This window comes from Lacerta agilis, chromosome 10 (genome assembly GCF_009819535.1).
Source record: "Lacerta agilis isolate rLacAgi1 chromosome 10, rLacAgi1.pri, whole genome shotgun sequence".
Taxonomy (NCBI): domain Eukaryota; kingdom Metazoa; phylum Chordata; class Lepidosauria; order Squamata; family Lacertidae; genus Lacerta; species Lacerta agilis.
The window spans coordinates 14,731,348-14,751,046 of NC_046321.1; the positions used below are offsets into that span (position 1 = coordinate 14,731,348).

Here is a 19,699-nt window from a genome sequence, read left to right on the forward strand (position 1 = left end):
AGGGGGTTTGACTAGATGACCCTTGGGGTTACCACCTTCCAACTCTACAATTCTATGATTCCCCATCTCTGTTCTAGGGAAACTGGCCACCAGGAACTAATGGTGGTTGCTACCATCGCCTATTTCTCCCCTCTAGCATCTGGTAACTGGGGAGACACTCATTCCAAACGTAAAGGTCCCACTATGATGATTAATGGCCCTTCTTAATTGCAGGGTCCATGAATTAGCCTACTTGATCCCCTACAGCCTTCATGCACAGCAGCCTCTATCTTGCACTGGTTCCTTCCTTGCTCCGGCCATTCACAGTACAAGGCACCGTCCCCATGCTCACAAGCCATGGGTATGTGGTGATGGCAAGGAGGAGAAGGAGGAGGAGGAGGAGGAGGAGAAACTGACTCCATAAATGAGGATCAAGCAACTCTACCACCACCAAAATACGAAGCCAGTAACGTCTACTTAAATAGTACCAGAGTTCGTTCTTCTTCCCACTGTGTGCAGAATTTGTTCTTTTCTGGACTCGCTTCTGCAGGAAGTTACCGGCATTTCACCTTGCTGTGTTAAACTGGAGCTGTTTGATGGCCAAAGGACGAAGGTACTGTAAACAGAAGGGCAAGCACTCACCGATGGTTTTGGAGCAGGCGATTTGCTGTTTTCTGGGGTCTTGGTCAACCATTCGTTGATGCGACTGGAGACGCCGACCTTTAGCCCAGCTGTTTCCTGCAGAACATTCATTTCCCAATGTGATTACAGGTTGCATGTAAGGATGAATTATAAAAGGAGCAGGGTGGTGGTGGTAAGGATTTGGGAGTGAAACCAAAGTGAGGGGAGAGAGACACTGAGTTGGCCAGCTTTCTCCACCTGCCTTGCCCCACCCTCCAGCCCTAGGAGCCCCCATAAGGGAGCAGTTTCCAGAAGAACAACAGCGAGCTGAGAGATAATCTGCTTGCCATCAGGGGTGTCTGGTTTCACCTGTGCTGCCCCACTTCCAGCCCAAGGAACCCTGCACAAGGGAACTGCTGCCACGGGCATAAAGTGTACTCTTATTTTAATGAGCTGAACAGAGTGAAAGATTATGAGGCATGGGAATGTGGAGAGTTTCTGTATGAACTGAACAGTGCTTAGTTGTTTTTTTGCTGCTATTTTGTTAATAATGTTCTATAGATTATGAATGCTGCACTGATTTGTTTATCACAATATGACTTGCTTTTATTGTGATGCTTAGCTTATTTTTTAAATTGGTGCTATTTTGTTAATGTTGTTTTATAGATTACAAAAGCTGTGCCGATTTGCTAGTAACCCAATATGACCTTTGCTTTAATTGTAATATTTAGCTTATTTCTTAGTTGCAGCCTTGTTAAAGAGTCTTTTATAGATTGCAATTGTTCTACTGAAGATTCGTTAATTATTCTACATGATTTATGCTGTGTTTGTGATGTTCTGTGATGTTACTTCTTGTCTGTAAGCCACTTTGGGATTCCTTCCAATGAAGAGCAGCATAGAAATACAATAAGTCATATCTCAAGCCTGTGTTTCGTAGCTTCACGGAAGTGGCGGGCTTTGAATGATGTGTCCTCAAAACGTAGAGCAGATGCTCTAGTCTAGGGGGCTGTGCAGTGGAGAGCCCCATTGCCATTTAGACGCAGAGTGCAGATTAAGATCATAAGGGAGAGTCCTGCTGAATTAAGCCAGTGGCCCATCTAGTCCAGCATCCTGTTATCACGGTGGTCAGCAGCCAGGTGCCCCTGGGAATCCTGCAAGCAGGACCTGAATGCAACACCCGTCTTCCCACTTGTGATTCTCCATCCATCAGCAATGCCTAATAGACATGGACCGGCGAAGGTTTCTGCTACCCCAAGCCCTGCAAAAAGTGGAGCTAAGCATCCATTCCTCCCTTGCCCTGACCGCTATCTGGAATGAGAGCAGAGGCCCTTAAACGTGTGCGTGATTTTAGAGGGGGGAACACATACCTTATTGGGCGTCCCTGTGCCAGAAGGTGACGAGAACACGTTGCCTTTTTCCCACATGCTTTTTATGTTTCGGACTCCCTCGGCAGGAACTGGGAGGTCAGAGGCTGCTGGCTTGGCGGCCTTTGCAGCTTTGGTGCCCTGCAGGAAGAAGCCAGTCAGTCTCGAGGCCAAATCAGATGTTGCTTCAGTTGCGTAGTGAGCAGCTATTATTTTTCCTTATTTAATTCCATTTGCAGAGGGATCTATGGTGCACCAGTGGGAGGGGTTTTCCCTAAGCACCATAGCCATGTTGGGGGAGCACTTGGCTGTGAATGCAGCTGGCGAGAGAAAGATTTGATCCACTCTGAGTGGTCATCCAGGGATTTGGGGCGAAATGGCATCAGTATGTGGACAACACCCACTTCTGTTTTGCTGTGCCATTTGTGTCAGGCAAAGCTGTACAGTTGCTTGCTTAGTGTCTGGAGGTAGGGATGCAGATGGAGGGAACTGCATCCAGCCATAGGGTCGGGTGTATGGGAGTGTCCGGCTGCCAATCACCGGACATCATGCGATTCAAATTCACTTGCTGAGGCTGCAAAGGGAGAACCGAGAGCATGCTCTAAGCATGCTTTTGGTCCTTCCTTTGCAGTCACCGCTTGAATTCAAAAAGAATTGAAGCTGCTGCAGCTGCTGCAAAGATTCTTCCTCTAAGGATGCTTTCGGTTCTTCCTTTCCAGCTTAAAGTTACGGTATGCAAACACTCAGAGAAGAACCAAGATTTTAACAAAAGGGACTGGGAGGGAGTGGCTGGGTTCAGACATAACATAAAACCGTGGATTGTGCTAACCATAGTTAAGAACCCACACCATGGTTGGTTCTTCCAAACAAACAATAGAAAAACTATGGCTGTGAGCTGCTGGCCTGCCTTTGTTTCCCATTCGCTCAGCACACAAATTCTGAAGTCCACTCCCATCTTCATGGTGTAGCAGCCTCTGGAGGCTGAGCATTGGCCCTAACTCTGGCTTTCAATAATCTGTAGATTCAGATTCTTCATCAAATTGTAGTTAGTTCAAGCTGTTCTTTACAAACCAGCTTCAGACTGAGATTTCTGTTTTGGGTTCATTGACACTAAACACATGGGTTTGTAGGCAGACTTTGTAGGCAAATGTTTAACCAATTTCACTAAGCAAACCATGGTTTTGTGTTACATCCAAGTTTACTCTTAGCTGGGCCTGGAGCCTCAAGTACATTTTCTGGGCCTTGCCAGCAGCCAACCAGAGGAACCCAATACATCCTGAAGCTGCAATAAGCTCACCTCAATTGCACTAGTGTACTGCTCCAACCTGCTGTCTATCTTGGAGACGACTGGAGTTGTGTGGGTAGGTTTCATTCCACTATGTAAAAAAAAAAAAGGAATAATGTTAGTCCCTATTGCTGGGCACCGAATTTTTACAATGCTCTTGTTGCTACAGCAAGGATATTTTACCTCTTTTGGGCAGATTTGTTCAAGAACTCTGCACGTTCTTCTATCTAGAAAAGAAAAGAAAAGTCAAGTAAAATAAAATTCATGGTTTACTAAGGCAACAGAGCCTGGTGAAAAGAGAAGAAGCTGAGTGATCAGCAAAGATGTACTAAATAAAACAGTAGCACAACACACAACAACAACACCACAAGATGAGGTGACCATGGAGGGGAAGGAAGTCATGGCTAGTTAGGGCCTGCTGTGGATTCTGCAATTCTGTAAGAATGAGAGTCTCTTAGAATCTCATAATTGTAGAGCTGGAAGGGACAATTGAAATACACAATAAAACAAACCCAAACAAACCCAGCAACTCCCTCCCACAAGCACATTTAAAAGGAGATATCTGGGATCTTTGTGCCAAATAATCCACTGTGCAAGGAGGCAGGGAGGGATTTTTATTCACTTGCATGATAATGTCTTGACTGCAGAATCAGAGCGCCCTCAGATTGGAAGTTTGGGGTTGCAGGTGGCCACAAACGCAGTGTGCTTTTCACCGCCACAAGATGGCAACGTAACACACAGAGAAGGACACAATCCCCCTACAAATCCCTCAATTCTCTCCCTCTTTCAAACTGTCTCAGGGTTGTTTCAAAAACCACGTGTTTCCAACACGGATAATAGTATTTCAACGTGGGGGGAGGAGGACATACAAGCCACATGTCTAGCAACCACATATAGTTACTTGTTTTTAATCCACATGTATGCGCTAGAAAGCCATGGCTGAATGCAGAGAAACATTTGCATATGCAATCAGAACATAACACTAATTTACACACTCTCAGTGCTTTTTGTATCTACAGCAATATCTCTATGGGCACTTCCTGTGAGGAAATCGATCACATCTGAAATGGCCAGCCACTTTCATCTTCTTGTCTGGCTAGTATATTTGCCGCCCTCTGCGCCTATATATTCATGTTTTTCTTTAACTGAGAACCACTAAGAGATACCTGCTTGGAGAATGATAAACATGGCAGTATGCTTTTCTGTCAGCCCACCCAGTTTATAGGGATTCTTGAAGAATCCAATAATTCTGGTATGAACGGACCTCACTGCACATCCCAGATTAATTTGCAGATTGGAATTTAGCAATCCATCTGATTCTTTTACTCTATGGATGTCCCATATTGTCTCATCACAACCACAAACACGCACACACTCCAAGTTTTTAAATGTGCAATTTCAGAGAAAACACTTTCTGAGAGAAAATGCATTTAAAATAATCAGCAAAATGCACGTTTCCGTGCATTTAAAAATAATAATAGCTTAAGGCGGAAACAAGACAGAACAGACTTGTGAGTGAGTGCATGCAAAAGTAAAATGGACTGGAAGCCAATGGATTAAATCTAACTCTATTCCAGAGGTGGATAACCTGTGATCCATCTCCAGATGTAGCTGAATGAACAATTCCCGCTGTCACAAATCATAGGCTATGCTGGCTGAGGCTGCTGGGAGTTGTAGTTCAGCAGCACACGGAAGGTCACGGGTCAAGCATGGCGTGGGAACCCTTTTCCTCCCTGAGGGCCACATTTCCTTGTGAGGAACTTTCTGGGGGGCCGCATGCAGGTAGAGGAAGCAGAGCCAAGTATTAACAGAGCAGCAGATTTGAATCTCCACCTTGGTACAGTAGGTTAAAGGTAAAGGTAAAGGACCCCTGACAGTTAAGTCTAGTTGCAAACGACTATGCGGTTGCGGCTCTCATCTTGCTTTACTGGCCAAGGGAGCCGGCGTTTGTCCGCAGACAGTTTTTCCGGGTCATGTGGCCAGCATGACTAAGCCGCTTCTGGTGAAACCAGAGCAACGCACGGAAACGCCGTTCACCTTCCCGCCAGAGCAGTACCTATTTATCTACTTGCACTACCGTAGGTTGGCAGGAGCAGGGACCGAGCAACAGGAGCTCACCCCGTCGCGGGGATTCAAACCGCCGACCTTCCGATTGGCAAGCCTTAGGCTCACGTTTTAGCAATAGCTCAGTTGGTAGGGCATGAGACTCTTAATCTCAGGGTCGTGGGTTCAAGCCCCAAGTTGAGCACACACACAAAAAAATTGTCAAGAGACTGCAAGGCTTCTATTCACACGAACTGCTAAGGTTTTCTCCAGGGCTCTTACTTTAAGAAGTATGATGGGTGTCAGTAACGCATGAGAGGGCCTTTTTAGTTGCAGCACCCCAAGTTTTTGGCTTCAGGGAAACACTGTTTTATCTGCCCAGTAGTGTCGTGATGCTGCATTTTCACATAACTTTTTAAATTGGTTTGTATCTCTACCTGCTGTTGGTGTTTTATGCTCTTTGCCTTTTTTGGTTTGTATTGTGTATATTTTTGCATGTGGTTTTAATGGTTGGCTGATGAATGGGATGAACAAAGGAACAAATTTAAAATTGCTTTGCCCTCTGGTGCCCTCCAGATGTTGCTGGACTAGAACCCCTGGCCTCCCCACCCCAAACATGGGCCATGTTGGGTGGGGCTGATGGGAGTTGGGAGCCTGACAACCTCTGGAGGGAACTGCATTGACTGCCCCCCCAGCCTACAAAAAATGGGAGAAAGAAAATGCATTTGAAGGAGTTGATCAAGCTGAGCACAAGATTATTCACAGGAAAACAGATATCACTGCACAACACTAGCATGCTCACGACTTAGAAACCTTTTGGGCACATACGGTAAACAGAATTACAAAACAGATCTGCAAAACAAGACAGAAAGCAGGAGAGATCTGTAAAAACAAGCAGCAATCTGTAAAACATGACATCAAAAGCAGAAGGTGTTATGATCTCTCTAAATCCGAATTCCTAACCCAGCCTGTTTCTCTCTCTCTCAGTCTGAATTTTACATCCTGTTCAATCTAAAACAATAGGGTGCAATACACTGTCCTTTTAAAATCAGCGGCAAAACTCTTGTTGCTGTTAATGGTTCTGCACAGCAGAGACAGATCTCTGGTTTGAGTGCAAGCAACACACACACACACACACACACCAGGATTCGCAAGGCAGCACATAAGAATCTTCTTCTGGGAAGCATAAGCAATGAAAAAGAACAACAGTAACAGCAAAACCCACTCTGCAGCTTCCTATTATTATTGTTATTATTAGCCCAAATTCAACTCCAGATGTGGATCAAGCTGGGAATGAAGAGAACTAGTCAGGGAAGGGTGAAACCTCTTTTCCAAATTTGTCGGAATCTACAAACAGTACTTACGAGAGCCCATCTAGATGAGCATCGTCCATTTCAATTAAAACAGCTCTGCAGGGTCTTGCACACAGAATCCCACCCAACACCTGCTATCAGATCCTTTAAAGCAGTTGCAGATGACATGGTGCACCACGCCCCTGACCGCCTTCTGGCTGAGAGGCTGCTACAAACTGGCATGGAGGGCGAGGCAAACATGCAGTGGGTGCAGTGCAAACCTGCCAGCAGGAGTGCTGGTTTGGCTCTGCCATCCCGTTTGCACAGCCCCGACCTCGCCCTCTATATCCTGGTAAGCAGCAGCAACTCAGCTGGCGTAAGGTCGGGTGAGTGGCATAGCCCAACCCTGCTTCCCACTGCTGCTTCTAAGCTTGAGAAACTGGAGATAGCAGGGACTGAGACCTTCTGCATGAAAAGCACGTCCTCCGCCACTGAGCTATGATCTCTTACGATTGTCTGATGAGGCCTTGTAGGTGGTGCTGCCATGAGCGGCTGCCCAGTTGGCATTGACCCGTAACAGGGTAGCAAATTCGGTAAGCAAAGCTTTTCTTCTTCACATTGCTACATCCATGAAATATAGTCAGAGTCGCGTAGTGATTTCATGCTCTTTATTGCAGCTCGTAAAAGAGTGAATGAACCCCCACCCCCCACCCCAAAAAACCCTCTGGCTTTATATACATTAGTTACACAATGGGTTGCATCCGTTTGGCTGATTCAGCTTCCCTCCTGGAGCCTGCGGGAGCAGCCCAATCAGTTGTTGCATTCTAGGACCCTACCTGCCTATTGTTCTAGGATCCAAGCTTAATATATAACACCCCGCATGCTGTTGCTGTTGATGGTGTGGGGAGAATACTTGGTATCATTTTGGTCACAAAGCACAGAGCACCAAAACAGACACATGAAAAGCTGGTAACCTTATTCACGGAGGATTGAGTTCTGTAAAAACTTTGCACAGTTATAGAGCATGTATTTGAATGTGGCCTGGACACTCCCTCCAAAAACTAAAAAAGGGAGGCGGGCCACAGCCAAACCATCCCTTTAAACAGAGGCGGTGTCTTGCGCCCAAGATTAGGGGGGGAGGGGGTTTGGCGAGCGCATGGTGTCACATCGTTGGGAGCGGCTGAGTGGGGAGCCCAGCGTGATGTAGCTTCCTCTGTTGTGCTCAGGAGGAGCCACCCATTGAACTGTTCTGCACTCAGCCTCCTCGGCCCCCTCAACATCAAGGGGGCTCGGCACCCTACCAGCAGATCTTGAGGGGGCCAAAGACCGCTCTGCCTTCAGGGGTCGGTGCACCTGTCTTCAAAGCACATTCAGCGAACATTTAAAGCACCTTGCTTCCTCCAAAGAATTGCGGGAACTGTAACTTGTTAAAAGTGCTGACAATCATATAGGCCCGTGAGGAGAAAACTACAGTTCCCAGGATGTGGCAGAAGGAAGCTATGTGCTTTAAATGTGTTGAAAGTGCTTTAAGCATGATCTGACCATCATGTTGGAGTGAGCCAATAGGCAAGGCCTGTTGCTTTGAATTTTTGTATAGCAATTAGAATTTTTAGATGCTATCAGCAGAACCAGTCACCATGAAATAAGGGATAAGGTAAAGGGACCCCTGAACGTTAGGTCCAGTCGCGGATGACTCTGGGGTTATGGCATTCATCTCGCTTTACTGGCCGAGGGAGCCGGCGTACAGCTTTTGGGTCATGTGGCCAGCATGACTAAGCCACTTCTGGCAAACCAGAGCACTGCACGGAAACGCTGTTTACCTTCCCGCTGGAGCAGTACCTATTTATCTACTTGCACTTTGACGTGCTTTCAAACTGTTAGGTTGGCAGGAGCAGGGACTGAGCAACGGGAGCTCCCCCCATCGCAGGGATTCGAACCACTGACCTTCTGATCAGCAAAGCCCTAGGCTCTGTGGTTTAGACCACAGCTCCACCCACATCCCTTGAAACAGGGGGCATATTTAATCAAACCTGGATTAAAATGGTACGGACACTAGAAGCCAGTTGAAATTCCTTCTTGACCTGCAATTAACCCTCCACATGGACCCAAGGACGCCTTACCTTGAGAGAGGAACCCTTTGGGGTGAAACATTTGAATGGCTTCTTGTCTTCACTCTGGGCTTCCTCGGGCATCTTCTGGCGTTTCTCAGCAGCTTCTGCCCTTCTCCTCTCAATTTCTTCCTTCAGCCGCCTCTTCTCTTCCTACCAAACTCACAATATGTAGTGAATGAGTAGCTTGTAGCTCATTTTCATGTTTACGTCACCCCCCCACCCCCCACACCAAATTCAGGACAGGTAGCGAGCAACAGCAGTTTCACGGCTGCTTCAGCAAAGCCACCACTAGAGTATACACTAGTGGCCAAAATTGTGGAAACCTTTTGGGAAAAGTGTATTTCTGAGGTTTGATGGCTCATAACACCACTTTCTTTTGGAGTAATACCATAAATCTATTTATCAATGGAAAGATAATTTAATGAAGAATGTAATGCAACCATGTTTGTTCAATTATCTGTATTTTATCAAAAGTTATATCCAAATAACCAGAAAAAGGAAGCACAACTTGCTTAGGTTGATATGCAGCAGCTTTCCTTCATTTGAATGTAGCCAATGAGCACGACTGTTTAGAGAGCCAATCAGGTGTCATCCAAATAGGTCACAGTAGGATTCAGTTACTGATGTTAGGTACGGAGCTGAGAGGAGGACATTTGTCAGTCTGTTATGTGATTGCTATCAAGTTGGTTGGGAGTTTTTTGTGTTCTTTCATTTAGTGAGCTTGTATAACATAATAAAATTAAAGAAATGGCACAAAGAGTTGACTGGTCACCCAGAAAGTGATGTAATATTGTGAGGTTTGGAGCTTTCAGGGTTAAATAAGCTCAACAGTATGCCCCTCCCACAGGGAAGATGTGTCACAACATCCAGGGTATCTGCTGTATACAGGATGTCTATGTGATTTGTGACGCACTGTTTTTTTCTGTTCAGTCCTGGTTTCTCTTTTGACCGGAGTGCAGACATGTCTTCCGTAAGCCCGGGAGAGAAGCTCCGTTATTTATGCTTGTAAATAAAGCGTGCTTGCTTAAAACAAGCTAGACTTTGTGGGAGTTTATTTGCTGGCAAGAAAGGCACACACACCGTTGCGTAAGAAGAAGTTTGAAGAACTCTGCAAAAGCACTGGAGAAGCAGGGAAGCGCAGCAGGAAGCGCAGCTGGACACCATTTCCAAGTGCTAAACTGGTTTTGAGGCTTTTCCAACAAATATAGTACTATTAAGTGAACAAGGCTACAGTTATGAAGAAATTGGAAGAAAAAGTGGTGGAAATTGGAAGAAAAAGTGGTGGCATTTCTATACTAGCGCATGAAGACAGGAGTCAATCTACAGTGGAAACTGCACTTCCTTTAATATTGTTGCAATCACTCATACACAATAAAAATTAAGAACTAAGGACAACTCTACGATTCTATGATGCTATGATTCTCAACAGAGCAGTTTTTCAATTTAAAAGCAAACAACTGGGATCTATCAGTTCCTACCCATGTGGTAAATTTCTGTATCTTCCCCACACCCAGCTAGAACTGTAGCAAGGGGACAGAATTCCTGACCGTCCTATGCCACAACAGTAAAAAATGGCAGGATAATCCATAAACGGAAGCTACTTTTGCAAGTAGAATTTAGGAAGAGAAGAACTCGTTTCATTGTTTATTATTTTTGTAAGCTGCTTTGAAGAAGTTGTTGCTGTTGCTTACAACCAAGCGGTGTGTAAATTTGGTGAAATAAGTAATAAAACAAACCAACAATATTGCAAGCTTTGAAAGACCACCTCGTACAATACAATTGCCGGTATCTCTTGAGAGGAGTATTTCCCTTAAAGTGTATTTCAATATTAGTCACTGGTTGCCTCCTTTTTTGGAATGTGCTGCTGTCTTTCGTTAAAGGCATAGGGCTTTAGGAGCTAGGCGCTCAGTTTTAAAAGGCAATTACCCTCCGTTTAAAGAGCTTATTCTAAACCAGATTTTTCCATTAAAGTAATTCTGAGTCACAACACCACCAGAAGGATCTTTGCCAAAGGAAAAGAGCAACCCAATTCAGAGATGTACAACCAGAAGCTAGGCACAATTCTTAGGTTCAATTTAGATATTTACCCAAAGCAATGATCCTGTTCTTATGGTAGGAAGCTGGGTGATTCGTCCCTCACCATGCTCGGGATATAGTGTGCAATGCCACTGCTCTACAAAGACACCCATGCACACAGAGGGTCAAAGTGCCTACCCTTTCCCTGCCAATCATTGTAGACAAAACTTATCTAGATGCACCAGTGGAATCTCTTTGTATGAGGCAGTTTCCTCCATCAACCACAACAATGTCTTGTTCTGAATACATCAGGCTTCCTCAACCTCGGCCCTTCAGATGTTTTGAGACTACAGTTCCCATCATCCCTGACCACTGGTCCTGCTAGCTAGGGATCATGGGAGTTGTAGGCCAAAAACATCTGGAGGGCCGAGGTTGAGGAAGCCTGGAATACATCAAGCAGCTATTACCTCCTCCCGAGTTTTCCTTTCTGCCTCCTCCTTCTTCTTCCTCTGCTCCTCTTCTTCCAGAATCTTCCGGCGCTCTTCGCGCTTCTTCTTCAGCTCCTCCAGCTCCACGGCTGCCTCCTGTTGTTTCTGTTTCATCTTCTCGAACTCTTCGCTCTCGTTTTCACCTCGGCGACGGCGCAGCTCCTCCACCCGCTTGCCAGCCTCCACGTGGGACACTGGCTTGGCTTCTTCAGAATCTGGGGTGGTTTTGAGGCCTGGGCGGCTGGGAAAGAAAGAAGCAAGTGACAGTGAGGAAGAGTTTTCTGTGGCTTTTCAGGACTGGCACTGTGAGGATCAATCTAGAAATGATGCAAAATGAAATGGATGGCAGAGACCACTGCACCCTGAACTGGACCACTTCAGAGTGAAGAATGGGGTGTCGTAACTTTCAATTCTCTTCTACATTTTTTTAAAAAAACTCCCTCAATATAATAAACTAGCACATCAAGGAGAGTGGTTCTTGCCTAGCTCTCTCCCCAGTATGAAAGTATAAAGGTAAAGGGGCCCCTGACCGTTAGGTCCAGTTGTGTCCGACTCTGGGGTTGCGGCGCTCATCTTGCTCTATAGGCCAAGGGAGCCGGCGTTTGTCCACAGACAGCTTCCGGGTCATGTGGCCAGCATCACAAAAGCCGCTTCTGGCGAACCAGAGCAGCGCACGGAAACACTGTTTACCTTCCAACCGGAGCGGTCCCTATTTGTCTACTTGCACTGAAAGTATACTATGCACTTTTCACATGGGAGAGCACTATAAATAAAACTCTGCCACTTGCAGTCTGAAGTCCGGACACTGAGTTCCAGCTCCGAGGGCCTTCTAGCGGTTCCCTCACTGCGAGAAGTAAAGCTACAGGGAACCAGGCAAAGGGTCTTCTCAGTGGTGGCGCCCGCCCTGTGGAATACCCTCCCATCAGATGTAAAGGAAATAAACGACTGCCTGACTTTTAGAAGACATCTGAAGGGATGTCTTCTCTGTTTAGGGAAGTTTTTAATGTTTGATGTTTTATCGGTTTTTATTATTATTACTATAAATATTCTGTTGTGAGCCACCCAGAGTGGCTGGGGAAACCCAGCCAGATGGGAGGGGTATAAATATATTTATTAATTATTATAATTATTATTATTTGGTAGAATCCAGAATTCCACCAGCTCATTCTGTTTTAATGGGAAGACTGGTCCTCACTTAAGCATCAGGGAATCATAGCATGATATTTTCCCTGTTGCTCTCTGAAGCATGTGGCTCCTGAGGAAAATTCCTTTTCAGTGATGGCGGCCTTGACTTTGGAATGGTCTTCGCAGGCAGCAGCACCCAGCACCTATTTTGGTGTCACTTCGGCACCCGGCAAAAATTATCTTTATCAGGCCTTTTATCCTTACCTGTTGTGCTTATGCTGCCCTCCTTAGATTTGCTGCTTTTAATATAGTCTATGCATGTTTTTAATTGCTCTCATTACACTTCTGAATTATTTGTTTTTTGCAAGCTGCCTTGGGTATTTGTTTGTCGGGGATTCGGAGAAAATATATAACCATTTCATTGCACTTGTGTGTTTGCTGTACTTTATATATTTAATGCATAACACACACATACACACACAGTTTTATTGCGTATTGTTTTATTATTACTTTAAAAAAATAGTGTACACTGCAAGTGTCAATGGGGAACCAAATGCAGCAAATCAATCAATATTCTTTGAGCCTCTCAGGACTGCCCTTCACACTGTATCTTTATATGGCTCAAACACGCATGGTTTAGGTTTGCAGACATATGCAGCTTCGGGGGTCATCTTTACAACCCTAAATAGCTTCAGCTTTACAGAAATGGAGGCTTGTGAGCGGCGTTTACAATATCATCTCATCTTCTGAAAGGGCCACAGGGGAAATGAGCGGGAGATTAAAACAAAACAGCTGGCGAATCCAACCTCTACAGTAAGTAGAGCAGTGTTGATTTCCCAGGGCCACACTGAGATGGGGCTGCAAGAGGCATCTGAGAACATGCGGTGAATCTGGGCAGATCGCAAGAGCAAGAGAAACGAGGTTCTGCCGCTGGCTCTTGAGCTGTGTTTCTTACGTGGTTCAAAGTGAGCTCTCTCGCCCTGTTGTCCGAAGTGGCCCAGTCCCGAGGCAAGTTTCTCTAGAGAACGTTCATGCTAGCCAGGGGACAGAGAACGAGGCCAGCGAAATTCCCCTCCCAGCAAAATCCTGCCGACATTCAGATCATGAGAATGTCAACCTACACCAAATCTGGGGCATTTGTTGCAACGTTTAATTGTTTATTATTACCTTATTTATTTATTTATATTGAATTTTACTTGATTTATATGCCACCCTTCATCAAATGATGTCGGGGCAGTTCACAAGGTAAAAACACGAGATAAAAGCACAAATAAATAGCTGGAACAGAAACACACTTAAAAGGCTGTAGAATATTAATCGGACAAAGGCCTGATCGGAGAGGAACATTTTCACCTGGCACCTAAAGATATACAGTGAAGGTGCCAAGTAAACCTCCCTGGGGAGAGCATTAAACAAACGGGCAGCCACTGCAGAAAAGAAGAGGAGGAGGAGGAGGAGTAGTTTGGATTTGATATCCCGCTTTTCACTACCCGAAGGAGTCTCAAAGCGGCTCACATTCTCCTTGCCCTTCCTCCCCCACAACAAAGTCTACCGCTCTTAACCACTATACCACACTGGCTCTCCTTGCCACCTTCCAGATCTCTTGTGGAGGAGCCACACAAACAAAGGCCTCAGATGATAAATACAGAGTCCAGGTCGGTTTATATTGTGAGAGGTAGACCTTGCACCCCACCTTTCCTCCAAGGAACTCAAGTTAGCATATATGCTTCCCCCTCCCCATTTTATCCTCAAAACAACCCTGTGGCTGAGGTTAGGCTAAGAGGCAGCGACTGGCTCTAGGTTATGCCGCAAGCTTCACAACTGGATGGGCCTATCTGGTCCTAATCTAACACTCGAACTGGTTCGCCACACTGGCAGTCGCCAGCTCTTATAGCTAACTCACTGCTTACCTTTTAATTTCCTAAAGGATAAACATTGCAGTCAGAATCACCACGCCAACGCCGCTGCCCTATGCAAATTGCCCAGTGCTTCACAGAGTAAACTGTGCAAGATTAAACTTTTCAGGACTCAGCTAAGGCCATGCAGGAGGCTAGACTTCTGGGCATTTCACTGCACTTTTGACCTAACTGCTGTACTTGTTGCCAATGGGGCAGAGAAATCATGGGTAACGAGAACGGGAACTCTAGCCAACATAGGATTTATGTACAAATTGCAGATTAACAGGTTAGCGAGAAACCCTTTTATGCCTCCCGTGTAAAAATGGCTTCTGTCTTTCCTACGGCACAGCTCATCCTGTTGCAGCCAAGACCCATTAAAAGCAACACCAGGCCCAAGTATAAAACATTGCCCCCTTACGAGTGTATCTCTTACCTAAAAGCATTCTCCGTATGCTTAAGTTTGTGGGCAGGGAGTTCCTGGAAACGCTCCCCATTCTGTGGCTTTGAGTCTGGAATTCCCTTCTTGCGATCCCAGCCAGGCTTAGCATCTTCCTTGGGTGCTTTGTCCCTGATCAGCTTGCTGTCTTTTATCTGCTAGAGAGACGTTGCGAAAATGAACCAATTACATCCTAGCACCGCGGAGGGGTAGGGAGAGGCATCCCTCTCCTGCTGTCAGCAAGCAGATGATGGGCCATTAATCTTCTGCAGATGTTTTGCAACAGGGATGGGACAGAGAACTTGTGGTCTGCCAGATGTTGTTGGGCTCCAATCAGCCTCATCCAGCCACAGCCAATGGTCAGGGTTGATGAGAGTTATAATCCAACAACATTTCAAGGGCCACAGTTTCCTGATCCATGTTTTGCAGCGGCTCTTACACCAGGTGTGGGGAACCCAGGGCCCTCCAGATGCTGCCGAACTACAAATCTCAAGAAAAAAGTGCACCAAGAACTCTGGCCAGTAAATTTCAATGGTGGGAATAAATCCTACTCACAAGTCAAAAATAAAACAAAAGTATGTATTCTGAAAAGAATTACAAACTTAAACAAAGAATACAAATTTAAAGATTACAGCTAGGTAAGGAACCAAACGTTGCATAATGCTGTATATAAAACTTATAATTTATGACAATTTAGAATTCGAATGTAATTTTATGTATTGTTTGATATTACCAGCTGACGAAGGTGTCCACATCAAAACAGGGCCCTGTCCTGGTTTTCAACTCAGAATCGACTCTGAACTTCGGCTCAATACATGAAACGGCTATTTTGAGCATGGACTTACATGAATTTGTTGTTACTTAAAAACTTTTGTATTCTTATACTGTAACCAATTATTGTGCCACACATATTATTGTGAGTTTGAAGCTGTAATCTTTAAGTCTGTATCTTTGTTTAAGTTTGTAATTCTTTTCAGAATACATACTTTTGTTTTATTTTTGACTTGTGAGTAGGATTTATTCCTACCATTGAAATTTACTGGCCAGAGTTCTTGGTGCACTTTTTTCTTGGTATATTTAATAACAAGAACTCAAATTTATTTAACAAACTACAAATCTCAGCATCCCAGGTCATTGGCCCCGCTGGGTGGGGATGAGAGGAACTGTACTTCAACAACAGGGATTCATCACAAGTCTACCAAGCTGGAGAAACTGGCAGGAAGATCAAACCCCCCCCCCCCCACTATTGGCCATGGACAATCCTGTTCCTGTACAAGTCAACTTAGGCAGTGTTGAAAGTTCTCCCCAACCCTGCAAAATTCAGAGCAGGTGTCACAAAACTGCACCTTGACCCAATTTTTCCCACCAGCACCACCATGTATTTTATACTTCTGGTGGGAGCAATAATAACCAACTCCACAGCCTCAGCTGCTGCTTGCCACATTTTTTTTTCCTCCCAGCATTCTCTGAGGAAAGGGCAGGAAGCACTGAATTCACTATAACTGGCTTCATGATAATGCTACAACCCGTCAAAAAAAAATAATTACGGAAATGCCAGCCCCAACTTTGCTCTGTGCGAAAAGGATGGGGGGGGGAGAGGCTTTTTGTCACGCACACCCCTTGCAACAATAACCGGTCCCTGCTTATTATTCTATTATTTATTTAATTTGTATACCATCCAGGGTGGTTCACAAAAGAAAAGAAATACAAAATGAGAACATAAGATAGCTAATGAAACAAAGCAAAAATAAACCAATAATCCCACCTCCCACAAACACATCTAAAAGGTCACAGGATGGGAGAAGAGGAACGTTTTCGGCTGGCACCTAAAGATATACAATGAAGGCACCAGGTGAGCCTCCCTGGGGAGAGCATTCCACAAACAGGGAGCCACTGCAGAAAAGGCCTGTTCTCGTGTTGCCACCCTCCAGACCTCTTGTGGAAGAGGCACACAAAGAAGGGCCTCTAGGGATGGTGATGGTTCTTGCTCTGTGGGTTAGCCACCTGTGCTCATTGCCACAACTTGGACGTCCTGCTCCTGTCAAGGTGAGCCACTAACTTCTGTTCCCTGTGCCATGCGCAGGTTATGGGTTTTAATGGCTTCAGGCGCATGTAGGTGCAGACATGACTCCACCATGCCTATAGGACCACAGAAAGTCGCTTTATATCAAGTCAAGACAATTGGTCTATCTAGCTCACTGCCAGGGCCTTTCCTGGATTTCAGACAGGGGTCTCTCCTTCCCTGTCCTACCTGGAGGTGCCAGAGAATGAACCTGAGACTTTGTTCAAGCAAACCAGGTAGCCTGAGCTGCAGTCCTTCCCATATGCTTTGCGCAAGCATATAAGTAGTTCTACTGCTCAGGTTGAGCTCCGATGCCAAAGGCAAGCCAAGTGGAGTTCTTCCTTTTCGCTGCGCAATTCTTGGCCTAGTGATATTCTCAGCCAGATGCAACATCCTTGCAAAGTCCTTCCCACCCCAAACGACATCATTTGGGATTAGCATCATTTATGTCCATGGCTGACAGCCTGACCCTACAGCACACTGAGTCATCATGCCTGGATGCTCACTGGAACCGTGCAGCATAAAAAAAAAAACCAACAACCCTCTTCTGACACATAAGAGAAATTGTATTCTCAGGAAGAACATCAGTTAAACTAGCAGCCAAAGCAAACCTGAAATGGCAGTGAGCAAAAATGCAAATGTTCTCCCTTGACAAAAACCAAGCAACCTTCACCATGCACAAATGCTAAAGTCTTTGAGAAAGGAATTTTGGAGATTGCCAAATATATTTGTAGGGGGGAGGATATGTCAAGATGGCTCTACTACACATTTATTCCAATTTCAGGGTAGAAACAAAACCCAGACATACTACAACATAGTGTTTCAACTGTTGCATCATAGCAGTTGCATCATTTGGGGGGGGGGGGGAGTTAGAATGTTTCCCCAGCTTTCTCTCAATATTGATATTCAATATGCTTGCAAAAAATAAACAGTAACATTTAAAAAAAAATCAATTAAGAGAAAAAGGACCCAGCCAAAATATAAATACAAATGCTGGAAGCACTTCACTGATGCCGCTAACCAACCACCACCAGGCTGCAATATCCTCTAAAGCCCTCCTAAAATATATATAATAAAAATTAAAAATAGTTAATAAAATAAACCTTCCAGGGAACAGAGTGAACCACTTCAGAAATGCTCCTGTCCCCATCAGAAACTGAGATTCCATCATGGAGAGCAGAACGTCAACCCAAATCTAATAACACATGGTAGCTTTTGTAAGTTTGTAAGTTTGGGGCTGCAATTCTATAACACTTTACAGGAATAATGAACTCAATGGCACTTACTTATGAGTAGGTATATATATATATATATATATATATATATATATATATATATATATATATATATATATCATTGCTCTTTCAGATTCACACTTCCTCTAATATTCGTGCCCCCAAAGACACCTAGACAAGTTTTTGATATCCTGCAAACTCATTTAATTCTGATCACTTAATTTTCAGTTAAGATGTAGATAATTTACCAACAGCTCCTTAATCAGTTGACTGGCAACCAGCTGACTTAGAAGGAATATATAACGCGTGGTGTTTTAATTTGGATCTCTCGAATACTTCTTTTGGACAATCCAAATCCTGACTCTGGATTTCAAGATCAAAATTCTCCAAAGAAAGTTGCGAGCCTTTTACAACCACAATTTACAGGTGGGTAGCCGTGTTGGTCTGCCATAGTCAAAACAAAATCGAAAATTCTTTCTAGTAGCACCTTAGAGACCAACTGAGTTTGTTCCTGGTATGAGCTTTCGTGTGCATGCACACTTCTTCAGATAGTATCTGAAGAAGTGGTTCGTATCTGAAGAAGTGGTTCGTATCTGAAGAAGTGTGCATGCACACGAAAGCTCATACCAGGAACAAACTCAGTTGGTCTCTAAGGTGCTACTAGAAAGAATTTTCGATTTTGTTTTAACCACAATTTAGACTAAGAGCTTATCCTCTTGTAAACATAAATGCATTTTAAAAAGAAAAAAGGGGGGTGGAGACTCTGCAAATAAAAAAGAAAAGGGAAATAAAATGTGGTTCATGCAGCATGTCTAGCCAAATTGGAAGCAGGAAATACCACAAATATCATGTCATGAGAAAGCTTGCTTCAGTACGACGTTTGCAGGCCAGCTCTGCACACCCAGAATTTTAAGGTAGTCTAGAGAAGCAAACTGACTCTAGGATGTAAACTGAATTGGATACAGAACGATGGTCGCCCTTGTGAACTGGAATCTCTTCTCGTTTTCACAGTTTTGCTTTTCCCCGAGAAACTGACGAATGGTCAAGCTCATCACTTAATTGCCAACAACACATAGCACTTCATTTATCATTTAAGGACAGGAACTGGCCAAAATATAGCCTTTTCTCAGCTTGCTTTAGAAGTACACAGGTAAATCCTTCATTTTATGGGTCAGGCAACAGATCACACTTGCCAGTTTGATCCTCGTGGAACTGGGACCATGGGTAGTGAAGAGGGATGGGGGAGAAAGTCAATTTACTTTACAAGTCAAATCTACCCAATTCGCAGGTGAACCGAAACGCAACAATCCTTTCTCCGAATTTTGCAGTGTAGTTCACCACTCAAGTAATGTGTTGAAAAATGGATATGCTCGGGCAAACAACTGCATAAAGAGGCGTAGATTGGTGGGGAAATTGTTTGCAAGAATGCGTATGTCAGGCAAAATTAAATACAAAAAAATTTGGTTATTGGGATAAATTCAGAATTATGAGGACTTAAAAATAAATGCAAATTAGACTAAAGGCTGGGGACGGACGGACAAGAAACTGAAATGGAAAGATTCACTCAAACGAAAGCTACATTATAGTTCTTGCATAAGTGAGCCAGACCCTGAGCTTGGGAATGATGCTCTGGGGCCCAATATTCTTTACTTACCATACAGTGAAACACTATGGCACCAGCTCCTGTGTTTACAGCAGAAATGCAATGCACTGTATTTTGTAAAAAGTGTATTTATTTGTTTTT

At 44.5% G+C, this 19,699-nt stretch overlaps 1 protein-coding gene across 13 annotated transcripts in view; it reads right to left on the minus strand.

The window, feature by feature from the left end:
- CALD1 (caldesmon 1) overlaps positions 1–19,699 on the minus strand; it is a 105,168-nt gene that overhangs the window by 4,202 nt on the left and 81,267 nt on the right. For 8 of the 13 annotated variants that reach the window (XR_004427466.1, XM_033162832.1, XM_033162834.1 and 5 more), the window contains 7 exons: positions 14,656–14,816; positions 11,179–11,440; positions 8,705–8,845; positions 3,433–3,476; positions 3,262–3,340; positions 1,968–2,105; positions 622–717 (listed from right to left, as the gene is read on the minus strand). Coding sequence is in view for 12 of the 13 variants with exons in the window: in XM_033162832.1 (XP_033018723.1) it covers positions 622–717; positions 1,968–2,105; positions 3,262–3,340; positions 3,433–3,476; positions 8,705–8,845; positions 11,179–11,440; positions 14,656–14,816 (921 nt within the window). In the remaining variant the exon portion in view is untranslated. The remainder of the gene's footprint in view (positions 1–621; positions 718–1,967; positions 2,106–3,261; positions 3,341–3,432; positions 3,477–8,704; positions 8,846–11,178; positions 11,441–14,655; positions 14,817–19,699) is intronic. The other 5 variants (XM_033162843.1, XM_033162841.1, XM_033162839.1 and 2 more) reach the window with 1 other exon arrangement.